The following is a 20,117-nucleotide window of genomic DNA, read 5'->3' as shown; positions in this document are numbered from 1 at the left end:
AGGGTTAAAGGTCAACTTAACTGTGCCATCAAAACATTCTGCAAAAAATGTGTCGGCCATTATTCAACACCACAGCTCAGGAACAGCAAGTTGACTGGTGCGCCGAGTCGTACAACCGCAAGGTAGTAACTCTAGTAAATGGTAATTCAGTCTTGGGGCTAGGGGATGTGGCCTAATATCACAATACAAGAAATACATTTAAAAATCTTCCCAAAATAATTTAATAAAAGGTTAAAACTGGGTATATATTGAAACAATATCATAGGAATGACTACTGGTACTGACAAATAATCATCAGTAATGTGGATATAATGACTAAGTGTGTACAACCAACTACTAGAACAAGTAAAACACTCTAATGCAGCCTATAAACCAGGAAAAGACAACACTAAACCATATCAGGATACAATGATATTCAAAATCTCTCATATCATAATAATGCCATAATATCAATACATTCCTCGGCTCTACTCAATCAGGAATTAGAGTAAGTTATAACAACAGTTGGCAATAAAGTTTACAAAAATTCTTTATTGGAAACAAAGTCAATTTCACACGGAGCTCAGATTGTAGTTCATTGTTTTTCTAAAACTGGGCGACATTTTCTACCATCACAACAAAGAAGTCTGAAATGTATAGATGTCAGCATTGATGTCATTGGTCTCAGCACCTAAAATTCACTAAAAACCAGCAGTTGAGTTCCTTCGTTCAATAATCACACAAACAGTATGCAGATCTGCCTTTTCAGAGAATGAGGTTACATTTAACACACTGTACTACAGTGAGTAGACGTACAGAAACTTGGTCAGCCTGCATTGTGCAAAGGACATCTTTTCAAGTAGTGCAAACTGTTTACGATCTATACTTATTTCAGATGAGTGCAAGGCGTATCAACATATATGCAAATACAGTAAGGTAGATGGTAGTGAATGTGTACACCAAGGTACAACAGAATATAATCTTGATCATCAATATCGTTACAGAAAACAAAGACACATTACAGAAAAAAAAAATTACAGGGGTTTAGATGATGATAATATGGGGAATTAAGAGCACAAAATTTGAAATTCAAGGGTAAGTAGTAACATTTTTAATGATTTTAACGAGAACAAGGCTTCAGAAGACTCGCATTGCTTTGTCCTCTTTCACCCCTTATCTTTGTTTTAAACTGGAATGGATTCATTGATCTTCCCATGCAAAGACTGTGTGCTCAAAGAAGAGTAATAGAAAACAAAAAAAAAATGGCACTTCATAACACTTTACATTGTTTTTTCAAATTCAGGATTAAATGGCACCAATAAGTAGATTTTTCATTGAACTGTAAGGTTGTATTGTTTAAATTATCCTCACGTTCAATACTTTCTTAATGTCTGTAAATGTAAAAACATGATGTGAGAGAGTTTCTAAAATGCTCCGAAAAAGACCAACATCAGCCTGACTTTTGCAAGAAAATCTTTAAAGGGGCAATGTTGCACACATCACAGGACAATTCACATCATTTGCAGGAAGCTGAATCGACTGATCTTTATCTCATTTCTAATTTGGGAACGAGTGAAGTGACTGACGGTAGACTTGAATGATTTTAAAACAACAGGGGAAATGTCCAAATTTCAAATCTTGAAGGTCAAACATTAAAAACATCAGCGAGGAACAGTCTGAGATTTTAGGTTTCAAATGAATACAAAACAAAAGCCACATTTTCAATACTCACACAAGCTCATGTGAAAACAGGACAGTCTTTAAAATAGTTTTCCTCTGATATCGAATCAGCAGAGTCCTTTTCTCTCCATGTTTCGGCACATGGCAATTTTTTGTCTTTCGTTCATCCATGTGAACGGGGATTAAACGAAGCACCAATAATTGGCAATTTCACAGTCCAATTTCTACAAAACCCTTTGATCAGAATTTGTCTGCAGTTATTTGGGATCTCACTGCCAGAACGACATTCATGATTTCACAATATTAAACTTTAGTTTTCTGGGTTTCCATGTATGGATGCCAAGCGAACAAAAACTGAACAAAAAAAACATTTAAAAATAACTGGTGACAAATAATGTCAATGAGAGGGGGTGAATGAGTTTTTGGGCAACTAAATCTTCATTGGCTACAAAAAGGATCCGACCAAAAAAAAAAGCTCCTGGGGTTCATTTGGGGACAGAAAAAGTCTCTATTTCCAAATCTGAGGTAATTCACGTTATTTGAACTCATCACAAAAGTGCCTCCTTCGTTCGAAGTGGATATCCATCCCGCCACTGAGTTGTGGCAAGTTTGAGTCTGTGAGGAAGTAGATGACGTCACTTCCCTCCAGCCATAATTTTGAGGTACTGCAGTGCATTGTGGGCTGCATTGGCTCGAGCGGCGTCTATGCTCGGAGCGAAGCCGTGGCACACTGTGATCGGCTGCGTGGACAGCTCTACTAGACACTGGCACAGGCCGCTTAGACTGCGCTCCTCTGAAAAACAATAAAAAAGAGGAACGTCAAAAAAGAAAGTTTCTGTTTGCTTCAGCAGCTGAATTCAGCAAGATTTTGACTGTAAAATATTTTTTCCACCATTGATGCTGCTTTGGAAAAGTCTCTGAAGGTTCAAAGACATCATTCTCTATATAGATGATGTGTCTCAGCCTTAACTACAGCATCATTTTGTGGCATTTCACTGACAGACTTTATCTCCACGATACATCTGATGAGGTTTTTGGACAGTTTTAACCCTTTTTCATGCTCTCTCTGTAACATAAATGTATCACTGGCCACATTTATAGGCATTAAGTAACACAGATACCTGCCATACTTTGTAGCCTTTTAATCAGGGTGTCTACAGGTATCAGCCACTTCAATTTTAACGCTTTTTTAGACCTTTTCAAATAATATTTAACCAAATTAAGGACAGATTTTTTGTTAAAATTTCTTTTCTTCTTTCTTTTTTTCAAGCATTGCAGGTAAGTATAAATGGAGGAGTATGTTGTCCTGTGCTGAGGTAGGTTTTATGTAGGAATATGGTTACTTGAGTGAGTGTGATTAATCTACATTTTGCCAACACATAAATTCCAGTATAAAGTCAAAAAGACAGTATTAGATTCAGTGGTAGGTTCAAAGACTTTTAACATCAGAAATGTCAACTTTTACGTGAATTATTTTAACAAAAAGGAATTAAAAGATGGAAAAAAATTCAAACTTGTAAAATTGAGTTCTGCCGACACTTAATGTACGTACATTTAATACTATGCAATCAAGTATTTGTTTGCAGCTACAGACTATTTTCAAATAAATTAATACAATCGTTATCATTGTATTACTAATATGTCTACAAATATTTTATTACTATAACAATACAACCAATAACATTTGTTTTTAATAAGCCATGTTTATGAGATCAATCATATGAACACAATTTTTTATAATCTTAAACTTGCTTGATGCTTGCTACTCAATAAATTCCAGCACAAATAACAAATTAATATCAATCATTTAGCTAGTAAATTCAGCACTAGATTAGTCACAATTCTTGTCCATCTGTGTAGGGCTGCCCACATATAAAATGGATCATCGTGACAACATACAGCTGCAGGCTACTTCATCCTCTATATCTGATGACACTAATACAAACCACACAGCACGGCATTTGATTGTGGTGTGCTGCTATCAACAAGCACTCATGACGCTGTGACATTCTTAGCTTGAGCAGATGATGTAAACCAGATGTGAAAGCAGTAAGAGGCATCAAACAAAAGCCTGCATCCTTATGAAGTTTATCACATGCATAGTATAAGCTGAACTCATTCATTATATACATTTTTGTGTTAAACTGCTGCTATTTGTAAACCCACCTAGATCCAGGTAACTGACGTCAAAGCGCTGCTCCACAGACAGGTCGTTCAGCAAAGAACAGAAGTTGGAGTCGGAGGGCATTCCCAGAGGGTGGGTGCGGAGCTGGAGGATCTTCTCTCCAGCAGAGTTACGCAGAGAGTCCCACGTGCAGCTGAAGCCTTTACTTTTTCCCGACTCGGCTCTGTTCCCCATGTGCTGTGTGTGCGGTGGAGATTAAGTTCGTTAAATAAACCCTGTTATTATCTGCCAGCAAGATTTATGAGCAAGACAAGGGGTAATAGGGTGGCAGTTGTATAACTTATGGCATTCTGCATAACATGAAGGACAAACTGAAGATGGCCGACATAATGAAGCACCAATACAAACACAATATTTGCATGAGGTTAAGGACACATGTTAAGCAGTGTTGTGCACCCTTTCCCGTAATGTGTGCAATAATTCAACATGCAGCGTCTTTGTAGACTGATGCATGGTTAAAAGTTTTATCTATGTTTCTCACCATGGTGAAAGTGTCATCTTCTGTGTCAGCGTCGTTGCTGGTCCTCAGGTCGACTGGGACGTCGTGTATACGCGATAACATCTTAGCTGCTGCATTCCTCTTGGCTAGCTTCTTGGAGGTTCCACTTCCTGGAGAGAAACAGCAGATTGAGTTATGTTGCGCAAAAAAACGACCCCTGATTGATATCTGCTCAGGCTGAACTAGCCTAATCTCTCCTTTGTTGAATGGGGCAATATATTATCCATATTTTCTGCACAATGTCCAAGAATGAAGCATATTGCATTTTACCGATTTCAACAAATCTCTCGACTCTGCAGGTCATGGTGAACTCTTTGCGGTGTGCTGGACCAGACTCCTGGGTGACAGTGTACTCTGGCAAACGCCATCCTTTCTGCACCACCAACTCCTGGCAAAGAAGTATACAAACAAATACTTTTAAAAGCAAAGGACATGCAACTATAAACTGTACAGATGTTGCTAATAACACTAAACTTTGAAGGACTGACTAAACAGTGACAGAATCTATTAGTAGACAAGACAAAATAAATAAAACCTTAAACTGCAGTAGTTATCTTTGTTTAGTAAATCACCTGCAGCGCTCCAACAGGGTTACATTCAGACTGCTGAGAACTGCCTGAGGTCTTCATCTCTGACTGGGAGCTGTGCAGAAGATGAGATTAAACAAACACAGAAGAGGAAGTAATGAAACCACACAGATCTCTATCTCAAATTTGTCAGATGCTTTGACATGCTACCATTAGCTGATGCCGGCTAAAATCATTTCAACTTGAGAGCCAGCGTAAAGAAATGAAAATGCTTAGTAGGAAACTGACCTGTCTCCATCAGTAGACCCGTCAATCCCAATAAAGCCGTCCACTCCAACACCAACTCCAGCGGGACCTCCAAGGCCTCCCTTGAGCATCTTCAGAGCAGCCTCGGCTGCTTTGTGCTTGGCTGCCTTCTTGCTGGGCCCTTGGCCGGTGCAGCTGATCTCTCCGACGGAGACGCGGAACGTGAAGTTGGGCTGGTGGGCCTGTCCCTCGGCCTTCAGCAGGTCGTACACTGGGGTCTTGCCTATCCGCGTTCCATACTCCTGCAGCAGACTGATCGGCGTCTTTCCGGGATTCACAGCCAGCATTTGCTCAATACTAAAGAAAGAAAAGCCTGGCATGAGAAGGGCCGCTGAGCGACTGTGCTATTCATACTGATCAAATGTGTTATTTTCCTTTTTCCTTCTATGATAACCTTTGTTTTTTTAACATTCTCTATCTTGAATACTATCCTTACTTGGTGTACCGAGGTTAGCCTGATTAAAGGGCTGCTTCACCCAAAGTACAAAAGGTTGAGATATCCTTGCCACCATCCCAATAGAAAACAATTCAGTTTCCAGTTGCATTACCAGTGCTCGCAACCATCAATTCAAATTCTAAAAACTCAACAGCAATGTTCAGCTGGCTCAAATCTATTAAACTCAGTGTGAAAGTAAACATACAATTCCCTTTATTTCCTTTATACTGACTGATTTTAGACAAATTCAAACCAATTACACTTTTACAAATATGATTCTTTGATTCATACAAGAAAACAACACTTTTACTTAAAAATGGTAATTAAAACTATGCAAGACCGGAGGATGCCATATTACAAGTATGTTCTCCATGGCAGCACATAGACTAGTTGCCAATTATTTTGTACATCTGGCTAGAGATAATGCAGTCGGGCCTAATACAACAGTCCTGCAATAAATCCTAGGTTATAAAGTTCAGTTTTAGTTGAGTCTGTTTTAGCAAGGCGTGGAACTGTATGGTCATTTTTGGAGGAAGTAGTTTGTGGTGCTTCTAATTAGTATACTGAGGTGTTTCTATCACTTAGTCCACCTCATGAGGGTGGACAAAGTAATAGAAACACTTCCCTGCATTAGCTGTTTCTAATAAACTCAAATCAGAACAGCTTACAGGTTGAAGTTTGAGCATGTACTCTACAGGAACAGTGTACACTACTTACAGTGTTATTAAAGTACCATATTAATGAAGTTTACGTCCCTATGTACAAAAAGCACATCTGTAAATTATAAATAAACGGAAAAAATAAAAGGGAAAAGTATTGAATTGATTCAAGTGATAACCAAAGAGGGTCATACATGCCTAGATGGAAGTTTAATGACAGTAAAGTAAGGTGTACAACTGTATCTTCTGGTCACACAGCTGGCACCTTAATGAGAAGCTATTTGAGTAAAGTTTATATAAAACAAATGTCAATGTGTTAGACAGAATTCAAACCAGTAGTTTTGCTGGGGCGAATACTCAAAAAAACCTCTAAAACAAAAGGATTTTATTATCTGGCACCCTGCTAGCCACTGTGCTATGCTAGCTTAGCTTCTGTGCAGCTTCACCTGGAGCACCCGGAGTTTCTCTTCCAGCTGTCCGATGCTGTCTCGTCGTTCATTCCCTATTTCACGCAGACAGAGCCGATCGGTTTCGGATGGTTAATCCCCCCACCACAACAGACACTTGCTTTCATTTGACGGTATTTTCGCTGACAGATATTGAGGCGGCGACATGTGAAGAGCAAACGAAGCCCCCTTTTCGCTCCTACAGAACACAGCCAGCCGGGTCCTTTCGGAGCACAGATATGACGTAGGACGTTTCCCCCGCGAAACTCGAATTCTCATTGGTCCGTAGACGCTTCGGGTTAGTTCGTTTAATACACCGGAAAACACCGACGTGAGGAGTCTGACGTACAGCTTGACGCACGGACCGTAAATGAGGTAACGTTCAGGTGTTTGTGTGCAGCGACCTCACGGACGATGTTTCATCACAGCAGAAACAGGTGAATAACCACTTAGTTAAAACAAAAAGGTCGAATAAAAAACTGTTATCGTCCTAATGTAAAAAATATTTCACCGAAACTAGACGTTGGCCATTTAAAGTTAAGCATAAAGTAACGTTAGAACGAAGTAAAGATATCTTGCGCGTACCAAGCTAGTACAGAAAATGAACTCGGTTAAAGTAAATACAGAACTAAAAGGAAGATGTCTTACGTTTTAAAATGATCAACTTTGGTGTTGGAATTTGTATTAAAAACAAAAGAAATGTACTTTTTGAGTAGCTAAGAGAGACGCCCCTTCCGGCGGACTCCATGGGAGCCTATTTCGGAAAACCCTCCTATGGTAGTTAATGAAGAAAGACACATAATACTATGATGCCGTTTGAATTGTGTCATGAACTACACATGTGATGTTTGCCAATTTTAAAGATCATTTTTCAAGTCAAGAAAGCCACAGTTGGTCGTAAATAAAGTAAAATATCATCTAGTTTTGTGTTAACTACATCGTCTAGCTCAACATATGTCACCAACACCAACATGGCTGCCAACTCGGCACAGAAAAAGAGCTAAAAAAGGTGAAAATCACAGTAAAACTTGTCAAATTGACAACTGCTCTTATTTAAAGCAGAGTTCGTAAAATAACGTCTTACCAAATCATTTGGGATGTCAGGGCTGTCGGAGACTTGGATTACGTTGGACGAGGTGTGTGGAGCCATTTTATTTATTTTTTTCCCCATGTTTTATAACAAGTCCCCATCTACTTCATTAGTTTACAAGAATACTGTAACATTGTTTTGCTGTGAAACTCCAGAAATGTTTTGTGGACTACAAAATCTCATCTGACTTTCCACTGGCATGAGGGTGACTGAATTTTAATTTTTGAGTGAACTTATCCTTTAAGTAACTGTTAGTACAGTACAAACTGTACTTGATTAGATGATTTTTTTTTTTTTTTTTGCTCGACAACTGTTATTACTTTCTGGCTCACTGTGCAATAATTTGTCATGACTAAAAGTAACCAGAAGAGGGCGACAGTCAGTCACTAATCTGCCCGTCTGACAAGCCTCTCTGTCAGGGCCTTATTAGTACTTTAAGGCCTTGGGTTGCCTGGCACCTGTCATCACCATGACCAACACGGAAACACAGGAAACTTCACTAGTTTGATAAACTGACCTAAAGCTAAAAATTAGGGTTTGGACCCAGAATAACTGTGTAACAGACGTTGCTACAACAAACAAAACAGCAAACTTTATGTATACAGCACCTTTTAAAACAAAGGTACAAGGTGCTCTAATTAAGATATTTCAGCACTACAATTGAATAAAGCCAATTAAAAGTACAAAAATATAAAGATTCAGGACTAATTAACAGTAAATTATACATCAAAATACCACATAATATGAACTAAGCATATTAAGAATGTGTTGTAAAGACAGTATGCCTATCTAGCCAACATGGCATGACCACACTTTACCCTTTTAGTATGTGTGTATGAAGAGGTGGAGGAATGTTTCATTTATTTATAGTCCACGCCAGCAAAAAGTGATGTTATTGCAATTAATTACTGACTACGACTTCGAGCCGACAGATCTAATTTTGGTGGAGTTTCTTTGCTTAGTTTGGATCTCCTTTGCCTTGTTGAATACCCAGAGGAGTCATGAAGACCCTTAAAATCCGTCGGACCCACAAGTTCAGAACCTCCTGCCCAACTAATGTAGCAGCACTTCCATAAAATATTTCAGTACATTTTCCACCTTTCCATCATATCCTTTATTTCTGCGGCTCGACGATTAATCCCACGACGGCTTGCTCGTAAACCCACGCTGGCCACCGTTGAAATAGAGCTTGGACTGTGATGGCTTCATTCACTGGCATCAGTGTGTCAGTGTGGATAAGCACATTTTGCCAAGTGCAACACAAAATGAACCGGCCATGACAATGAGTAAAGTTGTCTCCCATTTGAACTCCCAAACCTACAATCAAAGCACCATGATTTATCTGTGACCAGAGTACACCCCTCCTACTCATTATTCATACTTTCAGCGTTAATTTGCTTTGTTAGCCGGGCCTTCATTTGCCAGTCGCAAGCCCTAATTTATTGACCTATAACGTGATAATGTAAGTGTTTTTATTGAGCTTGTGGTTAAATCACTGACTGAATGACATCAGAAATGAATTCCGTCTTCGCAGTAACAGTACATCCAAAATGCATGCACACACAAACACACTTTCCTTTTCCCTGTCTTGGCCTGTTGCGTTAGTGTGTGTGGTTCTTTGCTTGCCAAAATCATCAGTAGATATCTTCAAGCATGGAGCAGTATGAATGCTCTTTTTCCCCCCCTTCCACAATATGATGTGTTTCCTTTTTTGTGTGTGTTTTGATCCCTCTCTTGCGGCCAAGCTGCGCTGTGGTGAGGCGCGGGTTCGAGTGGCGCTCCTGTGTTATTTTTGGCAGCAGCAGTGGTTGGTGGCTGTTGAGGAGAGAGGAGACAGAAGGGGGGATAGCATGAAGCCCAGAAACCAGAGGCTGTTTAAGGGATTTCTGTCTGAAGGAATTGCTTTGTAACGATCAGAGACTCATTATGGATGTGTGTGCACTCATGCATGAATACACACACACACGCAGACGCAGAAAAAGGCTGGCATGCACATTCGTTCGTTTAACACTTCACAAACACCTCATATACATGTTCTCATTCACAGACCACACACTCTGAGTTTCTAAATTGCTCAACATGTGAAATGTTTTTTTTTATAGAATCCATGTATGATGGAGCTGACATTTAAATCTACAAGCGAATTTAGCTATATTGGCTTCATTTATTTTTCTGCTACTCTGTTCCTGTCACATGGGAACTATTTCTTGTTTGTCAACCACTTTGGTGACGCTCTCTCTCCTCTGTGGGAGTCAGTCTGAGACATGCCGCCTGCTCAGGCAACATGCAGTGTCAGACATTCACGCTCCTCCCTCCATGCTTCTGAAAACACCATTTGAAAAAGATTTTCTCCAACTCTATTCTTGGCCACAGATCAAGAGAACGTTATTACTCTACTTTATTTATTTATATATTGTGGTGGTAGTGTGTGTGAATGTATGCGTGCGTGTGAGTGTGTGTGTGAGTGATATGTAATTGTGTATGTATGTGTGTTAACCCACAAAGATATTTCAATTTCTTCAGAATATTAAATAAACATGCAGCAGCAGCAGCAGCTTCAGTGAAGCGCTGCCTGCCAGTGGGTTTTGGGTTGGATGGGTGGCGGTGCTGGTGGTGAAGGGGGGAGAGGGGGTTTGTGGCCGTGGCTCTCGGGGGGTGAGGCAGCTCATGGTCAGGGCCCCCGCCGGACACACTGGCGCCTCGCGCTGGAGGACTTCTGAACCACCACACTCCTCCACCAAAACCCTGCCAACCCTGGCTCCCTGCTCCCGCTTCCAACCCAAATCACTCAGCTCTCTTTCTGCATTTGACTCCCTCTCTCTCTCTCTGTCTGTCTTACTGTCTCTCTCTCTTCTCCCTCCTTCCTCCATGACTCTTTTTCCTTCTTCAGTTTCCTCATTCAGTTGATCCAAATCCAGATTAATTTGCTATTTGGCCGCCTACTCATTTCTCACTTACCACTGTACTTTTAGTGGCAGGTCTCTCTCATTGTGTTTTCTCTACCTTTCCTCCTGAGGATTTTGTTTTTTTTTACACATCCACCACTCCTTCTCTTCTCTTCGCTGTCTCTCTCAAATCCCTTCACTTAAAATGTTCCAAGGAAGTATTTAGTGGCTTGAACCTTAAAAAAAAAAAGCAAACAAGAATGGTTTGGGCTGTGTGTCAGTCAGAATACCATCAAGATAGTAAGCATTTTCAAAAGGAAAGAACAGTTTATGGGCGCGCTAGATATTTGTAAGCGTATTAGGTTCTAATTGGTTTTTCCAACTATCACCATGCGATGTAGGGATATTCCAAAATAAAGTAAACCATGCCAGCTTTACTGTATGTGCTACCCTTAAATCTAAAATCTGAATGGAAAATGAACAGTTTGTCTTGATAAGTAAATGAACATTAATGTTACATAATGAGAAATACTTCTGATCGCTGATAAAGAGTCAAAGAATGCACTTTAGTCATGCTTTATGGGCAAATGTGGTTATTCAAAAAGCTCCTAACTTCACCTACTGCTGCGTATAATTGAATTATGGATGTCAAACATCCTAAGTTGAGTGGATATGTCTTTACGTGTCACACATGCAATTTTCTTAACTTAATTTTCCCCTGGAAGCAATTTGTCATCCGGAGGCCATTAAATGGGAAGCATATTATCTTTTTAAAGGGGCACAGAGTCACCCACAACCCTCCCACAGTTCCTATAAACAAAATGGCCTCATTTAGTGCCGCATTTGGTACATTGGGCAGCAACGGAGGACTCCCTTTAAACTTTAAAGGCAGTTCAAGGCTAGAGAAGGCTGTGGCATTGTATGGTTAGAGTTGGAAATATGCACAGCACTCCGAGTTTGATGATGCAAAGCACACAGACTGCTGTTTGTTTTGTCAAAAATGAGAGGGTGGTCTAACCTCCATCACTAATGTGATGATGATTCACTGAGGAGAGATAGGAAGTAGTGCTGCAAGATACAACAGTGTTGCATCAGCTGGACTCTGAGGCTTGTTGCCACAATGTGTGCTGAGTTTACGGCATAAATTAAGAAACACACTTAAAGGAACTATATGTGGGATCTTTGGTTGCTGGTGCTATCTTTCTGCAGAATAACTGATGCTCAATAACATCCCGAACACAGCAAAAAAATAATTATAAAAAAATAATTCTAGTGCGTCATAAGTGATGATTAAGAGGGATTATTTTTGTACAAGTCTAGGTCTAAATTATTTTTTAGGAAAATCCTGAACAGAGACACATCTATTGTACTTCTTTGCAACATGTTGTTGGTGTGAAATGAAGGCTCACACCTCTTTGAACATACAGTGAGCGAGCAGATAGTGCTGTTAAGTGCAAAAAATTGTCAAGATATACTGCGAGCGATGTTGTAGCGAGAAGATTTTTTTGGCCTGACTTGTGACTTTTCCCTCTCGAATGAGTAAGTTTCTAAGTCATTAGTTATTAGTTTATTCATTACTAATGAATAATTTGTAAGAATTGGCCGCCTGTTTAATTTATACTCAACAAACAGGGGGCAGCATATCACCGGAGTTATTGCAAAGTACTGATAACTGTAGCTGCCGTTAGGTAGTAGTTGCAGTTAACCATGCAGCTAGCAGTCCACAGATGCTGCTACACTCTATAACACTCTGAACTAAGATCTCAGGGCACTGGGAGACTGTTGAGAGGTCTTGTTTATGTTAAGCTGTTGTCGTTGAGCTTTCAACCACTGGGCAATTTAGGTTGTCAGGCTCAGGGGACCATAGATGTCTTTGACATAACGTCAAAATTATTAATTCTTCACATTCTGTTGTTTATTTGACTTATTTTTTAATGTTTTAAACTAAAAATCTTTTATATTGCACATTTAAATTTTACTCATTTGCTCAGCTACAATGAGTTTTTTGTCAAAAAAAGTTCTTTGTTTTAAATTTTTCATTTTATGTTATCTTATATTTTAATTTACATTTTTGCGAACTACAGATACGTTCAAATTTGTTTGTGCCATATCAACATTTCTATAATAAGTGACATATCATCAAGTGTCATTACATGTACACAAGCTGTCATGTAACAAGTTTCAGGGGTTAAAGCTAGGTGAGATGGATCACTACTGTTCAAGACAGTGTTTCAAGTTTTGTAAGCACGAAACCACTATTTTTAATGGGACATCAGGACATTTTGCAGCAATAGTTGGGTAGGTAAGCTAAAACCTGTTTGTTTTTGTTTTTTATCCTAAACAAGTGGTTTTTGTGCTTAACCTTAACCAGACCATACGCACAGCTTTGTCATGAAATTGAAAATTGAACCTAAAGAAATGTATATGTAGCTTCAATATATCTGTGGTTTGCAGAAGTATGCATTGCCAAAATTCTTCTGCTGATTTGTTTGTTCACTTCTCAACCAGGGAGAGCAGTTTTTTAAATAGTTGACACGTTGTTCAATCTGTTTGCTCACAAATCTTCATTTGAAAAAACTGAAACAATCTGATGTAAGACAAGCAAAGAAGACATAAATGACATTTGCAAGACAGCCTGACCTTTTAACCTGTTGCCCTTTTCTTATCTGTTCTGTTTTCCTCTGTTTTATTTAAACTGACCTCTCCTGCTCTTCAGGTCATGTTATGGTTCACTCAGGTCAGTTTACTCTTCCCCTTTGCCAAAAAGCCTTATCTTGTTTTTACTTATGGCCTGACTGCTGAGCCTCTGGGCGTGCTGACATTCTTTTCCCTTTTCTACCCCCGCTCTGCCACAAAGACCCAGTCACACCTGCAGACACCTGTGCTTTTGTCCTGCTTTATGCCTCCCCCTAACCCCCTCCCTCTGCACTCATTGGTAGGCTTTAGTAGGCGCCCTGTGCCTGTGGCTACGTCAGAGCACAGTCCATTGTTTTACTTGACTATTCAGTTAGGACCAGATAATAACAGGAAAAGGAGGTTCATTAGCATTCAGTTCAACACATCATGATGAGTTGCTCAGAAAGCTGAAACTCCCTGGAGAAATTCATTAGGCAAGAGTTTATGTAACTCATCAAGTCTTACGGCTAAACTAAACACTGCTTGAGTGAATGTTATAAAATTGCCTCTTTATGTTCGGTCGGAAATGGGCTGTGTGATGGCTTTAACAGGTGTGTCTGGGATCCTCTGGAATAACCTTTTAAATCTTAACACAAGTCTGTGTCTTGCAGAGCAGGGGACATGTGTGGGAAAACCATATGGGACCGATTGTCCAGCATCTTCTTTCGCCCCTATGTGTCACTCCGCGTATATTTTTCTTTTTAGGACTTTATTTGAAGCGACACTTAATGTTTCCTGGCTTTCTAAATAAAAGAAGTAAAAATAAAGTTAAGGCTACAGTATGCCACCACAAGCACCACCACTGCTGAGGGAGTGTGTTTTAAAAAGGCAGAAAATACCAGTAGCTGAAGCAGAGGTTTTAAAAGCCACTGACCGTCTTCTTAACCCCCCACCCCTCACCCTCACCCGCTGGCCTGACACACCCTACCCATACCCCATTCCCCCCTGTTTGCCTTTCATGTCGTGGACTCGACCGTGCGCCCACTTCAGACCACCATAAACATGTCGGCCCCTGATGACAGAGTCGGCCCTGGGACGTTTTATATAAATTGACCTCAACTACAGCTCATTAGAAGCCCTAAATTGGAACCATGCAGCCTGGGAAGTGTAAATGTTACAACAGGAGAGTCGGTAGCTTCAGGGGGGTTCCAGCTGTACAGGTCCTCACCTCTGTGATGAAATCTCTTACTTTTATATACAAAAAAATGTTGTTATCCTTTTTCTTTTTTTAGGACTGGGGAAAGGGATGTTGGGTAGAAGGATTCTTACATATTTTTAAAAGTTTTTTGACATGTACCGTCACCTATTAACTACTGTGGTATACAAAAAGTTAGTAGAAGTGCGCACGTCCAAAAACAGTTAAACACAAGTAAAAAATACAAAAACATTAGATAATGCTCCCATGAACATTTATTACCTCCATGTCTGAAGAAGCCCTTCTTCATGTCTTAAGAAATGTCACATGTGGAGCATTATCAAGTGACTGACAGCAGACTCTGTTTTAGTATTATTAACATATTTTAAACATTCACTCTTTGAATAATTCTCTGTCTGCCACTATAGCGCACATCTGTTGTGGGCTTCATTTAGTCTTTCCTGAGGCTATCTCTTTTAAAGCAGAGTCCACCCACCTCAAGTATTTTTATTAGTCTGCAACCCTGTCAAAAAAAAACTGGACAGAAAGACACACACTGCCACTTGTTACAACTTTAACCTTAACATCTACAGTGATTTTTGACAGACTGAATAAACTTGATGGTCAGCGCAGCTTCTCCTCTGTGTTCGTATCTCCACATCACGTCTGTCGTCCTGCATCCTGCCTTAATTGGGCTCCTTTGTTTGACCGCCTCCCTCAATAAACAATACAACCACAGCTCCCCTGTCCTAATCCCTTCTTCTTCTCTCTATTGACTCTGCTGGAGCATCGCTCTCAGTAATTACCCCTCTCAAGCTGGAGAGTGGAGTAATTGTCTTGAGTGTAACTACAGTGGCTCTCTGAAAGGGGGTCATTGTGTGGAGTTAAGACTTCACTTCAGTGGACGGCTTTGTTTGTGCTGCAAAAGATAATGAAAGTATTTGGTTGGCCATGGCGAGGTGGAAATATAGTAAGATATGAAAAGAAAGACAGTGAGTGAGGAGAGGAGAGGATGAAGTGTGCAAGAGTGAGCTTCATGCTCAAGGACCGAGACTGCTTTTCATTTCTTTAAACACCTTTGCATATGAAAAACACCAGGGAAGAAAATGGGTTTTGAAATTTCTTTACTTTTAAAAGCACCAAAATTGTCATGATTCCACACCACGACTTTTACAACATGTTTACCTTTACGAGGTTTCATGCTTTATCACTATTTACAGCATCTTATACCCTCATTTCACATCAAGTCAGCAAACGGTGGTTGTTCAGTTCCACAAAGAGAAACAAATCAAGCTATTATGTTTGTTTGTTTTTCACTGATGCATCATAGAGATCTTTTTTCTATCGTGAAAAGTTACACAAAATATAGAAAATACTTAAAAAAAAGGTAGAAAAATAACACACCTAACAATTTCTATATACTGTTGTAAATATATAGTATGTACAAACAAGGAGTAGCCCTTATTAATCATAACTATGCCAGGTGTGGAAGACTTCACAATTCAAAGATTATATAGAAATAGTTTACACACACACATCTAACTTCAAGATCTATAAATAAATCTTTAAAAACATAACCCAAACTCCACGTTATAACTAATAAATAAGAAAAAAAAAGAAATCTTAATTTAATGCATTTGACTTTCTTTTTGGCCAGCTTCAACCATCTTGCGTTCTTTTTTTTTCAGACATTATATTTCCTGCAGGGTGCAAGATAATCTTTCCATGTGTATAATTTAAGACATAAATTAGATTATTTATGTAAATAGGAAATTAAATTAAACAGAAGCAAACAGCAAACAAAAGTGAAAATGCAAAAACCTTTTACATCAAAATATCTTCGGCAACAAGAAGCAGTAAGTAAGACTGTCCGTTGATTGTTTCAAGAATAATGAATAAGTATCAAAGTACAGCTGTAAATCAGATTTTTTTTCTCTAGGCATGCAATGCTCCATCAGCTCCATCATCCCAACCATAAGTCTCCTTCTAAAACTACTTTCCTTTTGCGGCTTCAGAGCGCTTTTCCTTCTGCTTTTGCAGATTAAATTTCCCCAGTGGTTTATCTCATTTGAAAGGCAGAAATGTGTATGAGGCTTAATGTGCACATGAGCGTGTTTACTTGTATGTGTGCGTGTGTGTGTGTGTGTGTGTGTGTGCGCGCGCGCATTGGTATACTTCTCTGTGTGTGCACGCATGTATGCAGTATTTATGCTTGCACATTTGCTCATGGTTATTTCTGTGTATGTGCATGTGTGCGTGTTATATTTGTGTCCATGTACATCCTGGCTTGGCTGCTAATATTTGTGTGTATTTGTTTCTCTCTGCATTCATTTGTGCATTCTTGTATGTTTGTAGGTGTGTGTGTGTGTGTGTGGTCCAGAGAAAATGAAGTGATTGCAACCTGCAACATGCTCAGTCATTTATCATATCAAGTCTTTTCAAACATGGTCTGATATCCTTTATAAGTCTTGAAACAAAATACTGTCTTTTTTATTTGAAAGGTGAATCTTTCACCATAAAAATCAAGCCCACCATGTCTCAAAGTAGAACTGGACAGATGACTGACTGAAGTCAGATCTCCAACAGTCCACTGCTGTTCTCCACTCCATTAGGAGTGCCAGTCTTCTCGTCTCCATTGGTGATTTGGTCAGCGACAGGATTGCTGGGTACAGCGCTGGTGTTGAGCTCTGTGGTCTCTTCGCTCCGAGGATCTGTTTCTCCCTCCACAGCTACAGCCTTCCCCTGCAGCGCAGAATCCGCATGGGTCTTCTGGTGCTTCGACAGGTGGTCGCTGCGTGTGAAACGCTTGTTGCACAGTAGACAGGTGAACTTCTTCTCCCTCGTGTGGGTGCGCACGTGCCTCTCCAGTTCATCCGAGCGGGTGAAACGCTTCCCGCAGAACAGCCAGTTGCAAACAAAGGGCCGCTCACCAGTGTGCCAGCGCAGGTGGGCTTTGAGGTGGGAGGCCTTGCCGTAGACCTTCCCACAGCCAGGGATGTGGCAGCTGTGGACTGGCTTCTTCCTCAGGGACGCAGCTGAGGCCCCCAGCCTCTCCAGCTCCTGGCAGTTGGGGCAGTCACATGAGGACCTGGTGGGCGCACCTCCTCCGCTATAGCCCCCTGATCCCCTCGCAGGCTTTAGGCCCATGGGACTCTCCATCAGCCCTGCGCTGGGCACAGGCTTGGGCTTGTACATGTCCTGGGGCAGCATGTGCTGAGAGGGCTGGAGGAGGTGTGAGGAGGAGCCCAATCCCACAGAGGGGTAAGGAGCTGGGTTGAGTGGCGTAAAGTCGGTGCTGTAACTGGGCAGCTGTGGACTAAGGGAGGCCTGAGGTGCGACAGGCTGCAGGGAGGCCTGGAGACCTCCGTCCGTCTGGGGCTGTGTTGCTGACAGCCAGTTGGAGTTAGGGTGGACATCCCACCAGGAGGACGTGGCATTGGCAGGTGCAGCAGTAATGCCAGGGTGGATGCCGGTTTTATACCAGGAGCTATAGGGGTGCGTCATATCCAGCGAGGTATAGACACTGGTGAGGCAGTCGGCCGTAGCGTGGGCCTTGGACACTAAAAGAGACGGGTCCTGGGAGACAGAGGTCTGGAAGGAGTGGGAGAAAGGGTTGTATTCTGTAGTGTAGCCTCCGGCTGAAGGAGGGGGGCTTCCAGTCGGGGTAAGCAGCCCGCCGCCTCCTCCTCCAGCTGTGGTGAAGGAGCCAGTGTAGGAGTCCGCCAGGCCACTGCCGTCTGCGGTCCGCCCGTTCTTAGCTGTCTGAAGGTCAGAGGTCATGGTGTAGGGCTTCTTTACTGGAGTAGTGCTGCCGGTCTTCCCGGGTGTAGCCGAATCCCTGACGGGGCTTGTGCTGCCAAACTTGTTACAGGTAGCAGTTAACATAGCCAGAGGACTGGAGCCATAGCGTGCGTCTTCCTGGGGAGGAGGAGACAAGGGAGAAAATGAGACTGTCTGTCTGCAGGAAATGGCTGCTTGCTGCCGCTGCTTCTGTCAGTGTCAACTCTAATAAAAAACGTATGTCTGACTGCCACTGCTGGCTTTTGCTGCTCTCTCTGTTTTCAAAGTGGTCAGAGCAGTTTTAAAGCAGTGAATGTTTATGCTTGCGAAGGTTCCGCTCCACTCAGCAAAGGACAAATTCCCTTTTGCTCTTTTGTTACTCTTAAACCACCATCTACTATTCTTAAATTTTACATTCATGCTCGCTGTAAATCTTTGTCTTCACAGTCTCCACAGTCTCCACATACCGAAACATATTTTGTCTACTCTACTTTTAACTGTAACTGTGTCTCAGTTTTAGACACAGATATCTTGTCAAACATGTTTCATCTCTTAATTATATCAGAGATTTGTATGAAGTGTTCTCTGTCTTTATCATCACATTTATTGGCAATTTACGACATGTAATTAAACATTCAGATTCTTGATTCGCTTTTTTAGAAATCTAAACATTTTCCACTTTTGAAGTGAACAAATTCTTGGGTATATCTGATTGAAACTGACTACAAAACCAATGTGAAATTCTCTTTTCTTCTAACCTACAACTAACACAATAGCACTGCATTTCAGAGTACTGTTTTTCTATTGCTACCACATACTGTGCATGCAAATACAACTAATGAAAAATCACCATAATGTTCCTGTAATGATTCTATAGAACTTTACAGTGTTTCTTCAGTATGTAATGATGCGTTTACTGACGCCTTTGCACGCTGAGTGCTGTGGTATCTTTATCAGACTATTGTCGTAATCCTACGGAGAATAAAAATGTTGTGAGGTACTACATCTCTTTTAAATTCTTGCCTATAACTTGAGCTGAAATATTATCATAACTTTATCACACAGACCGCTGTCTTTTCGTTCAGAGTGACTCTTCCTTCAGAGGTGTAATAATCATTCGTCTCTTCCAACAAGCCCCTGGGGTCAGCCCATGTTTTGAGTTTAATAATGTTTAATCAAATCTTTTTATGCCTGCTGTGACCACGCTTCTCATGGCCATGTGAGATGACTTGAAATCAACTCATAATTCTCTGTTTGCTCTTGCAGATAGCATTAAGATGTGATTAGTTAAGTTTTATGAGCCAAACTCTGTCAGCAGCTCACCCTTAAATTGCCTTGAATCACCCACCATTAAGAGCTGAGATATTTCCTAATTAATGCACTCTGTAACTCTAATTATCCTGTTTACAGTCACTCATATATTATGCTCAGACTTGCATGACTTTAGCACAAACCCTGGCTGGGAATTTAAAAGCATAACAAAGTTGAGTTAGAAGAAGAAAAGATCTACTTACAATCACATTCCCTACCTCCAGAATAGATGCGGCCATCCCTGAGAAACAAAATCCTAAGGAAGCTGAGGGGAGTGGGAGAGGCGCAGCTCTGAGTCTCTCTCTGGGACAGTTTGGGAGAAGTCGGGCTGTAACGCGGGGAAGTGTTTTGAGGCTCGGGGAGCCCGCCCCCTAATTACAGGCTCTGGGCTCTTTGAAGACTCGCTAAGAGGCAATAAAAACTCAGAGATGGAGGAGAGTGGATGGAGATTGGTGGAGAGAGAGAGGACATCCCACCTCCCCAAACCAAGGGTGTCGAATCATTTTTCAAGATAAATGCATGA

At 40.9% G+C, this 20,117-nt stretch overlaps 2 protein-coding genes across 3 annotated transcripts; both read right to left on the bottom strand.

The window, feature by feature from the left end:
• Positions 1 to 511: 511 nt before the first annotated feature.
• tarbp2 (TAR (HIV) RNA binding protein 2) lies at positions 512 to 6,907 on the bottom strand. Its single transcript, XM_073467742.1, has 7 exons — positions 6,718 to 6,907; positions 5,159 to 5,473; positions 4,916 to 4,985; positions 4,614 to 4,731; positions 4,326 to 4,453; positions 3,826 to 4,021; positions 512 to 2,452 (listed from the first exon to the last, which is right to left on the bottom strand). The coding sequence occupies exons 1-7, from the start codon at positions 6,768 to 6,770 to the stop codon at positions 2,295 to 2,297; spliced, it is 1,038 nt and encodes a 345-aa protein (XP_073323843.1). The 5' UTR covers positions 6,771 to 6,907; the 3' UTR covers positions 512 to 2,294.
• A 10,167-nt stretch (positions 6,908 to 17,074) lies between these two features.
• Positions 17,075 to 19,833, bottom strand: sp7 (Sp7 transcription factor). 2 transcript variants are annotated; one of them, XM_073467739.1, is made up of 2 exons: positions 19,798 to 19,833; positions 17,075 to 18,421 (listed from the first exon to the last, which is right to left on the bottom strand). In XM_073467739.1, exons 1-2 carry the CDS (start codon positions 19,831 to 19,833, stop codon positions 17,075 to 17,077), a joined length of 1,383 nt encoding a protein of 460 aa, XP_073323840.1. The 2 variants fall into 2 exon arrangements, with proteins under 2 accessions (XP_073323840.1, XP_073323841.1); XM_073467740.1 differs by having other exon boundaries at positions 19,813 to 19,833.
• Between the last annotated feature and the right edge of the window lie 284 nt (positions 19,834 to 20,117).

The sequence above is a fragment of the Pagrus major genome, chromosome 6, assembly GCF_040436345.1.
Source record: "Pagrus major chromosome 6, Pma_NU_1.0".
In the NCBI taxonomy this organism is placed as follows: domain Eukaryota; kingdom Metazoa; phylum Chordata; class Actinopteri; order Spariformes; family Sparidae; genus Pagrus; species Pagrus major.
Note: the sequence above shows the minus strand (reverse complement) of the source record. Positions and strands in the feature narration are given on the sequence as shown.

Excerpts from the sequence above, each read along its gene's own strand:
- sp7 (XM_073467739.1), bottom strand. The coding sequence starts at position 19,833 with ATGGCCGCATCTATTCTGGAGGTAGGGAATGTGATT. Across the intron at positions 18,422-19,797 it reads TGGAGGTAGGGAATGTGATT|GAAGACGCACGCTATGGCTC; the intron begins GTAAGTAGATCT and ends CCTCCTCCCCAG.
- tarbp2 (XM_073467742.1), bottom strand. The coding sequence starts at position 6,770 with ATGAACGACGAGACAGCATCGGACAGCTGGAAGAGAAACTCCGGGTGC. Across the intron at positions 4,986-5,158 it reads GGGTCTACTGATGGAGACAG|CTCCCAGTCAGAGATGAAGA; the intron begins GTCAGTTTCCTA and ends TCTTCTGCACAG. Across the intron at positions 2,453-3,825 it reads CGTCAGTTACCTGGATCTAG|AGGAGCGCAGTCTAAGCGGC; the intron begins GTGGGTTTACAA and ends ATTGTTTTTCAG.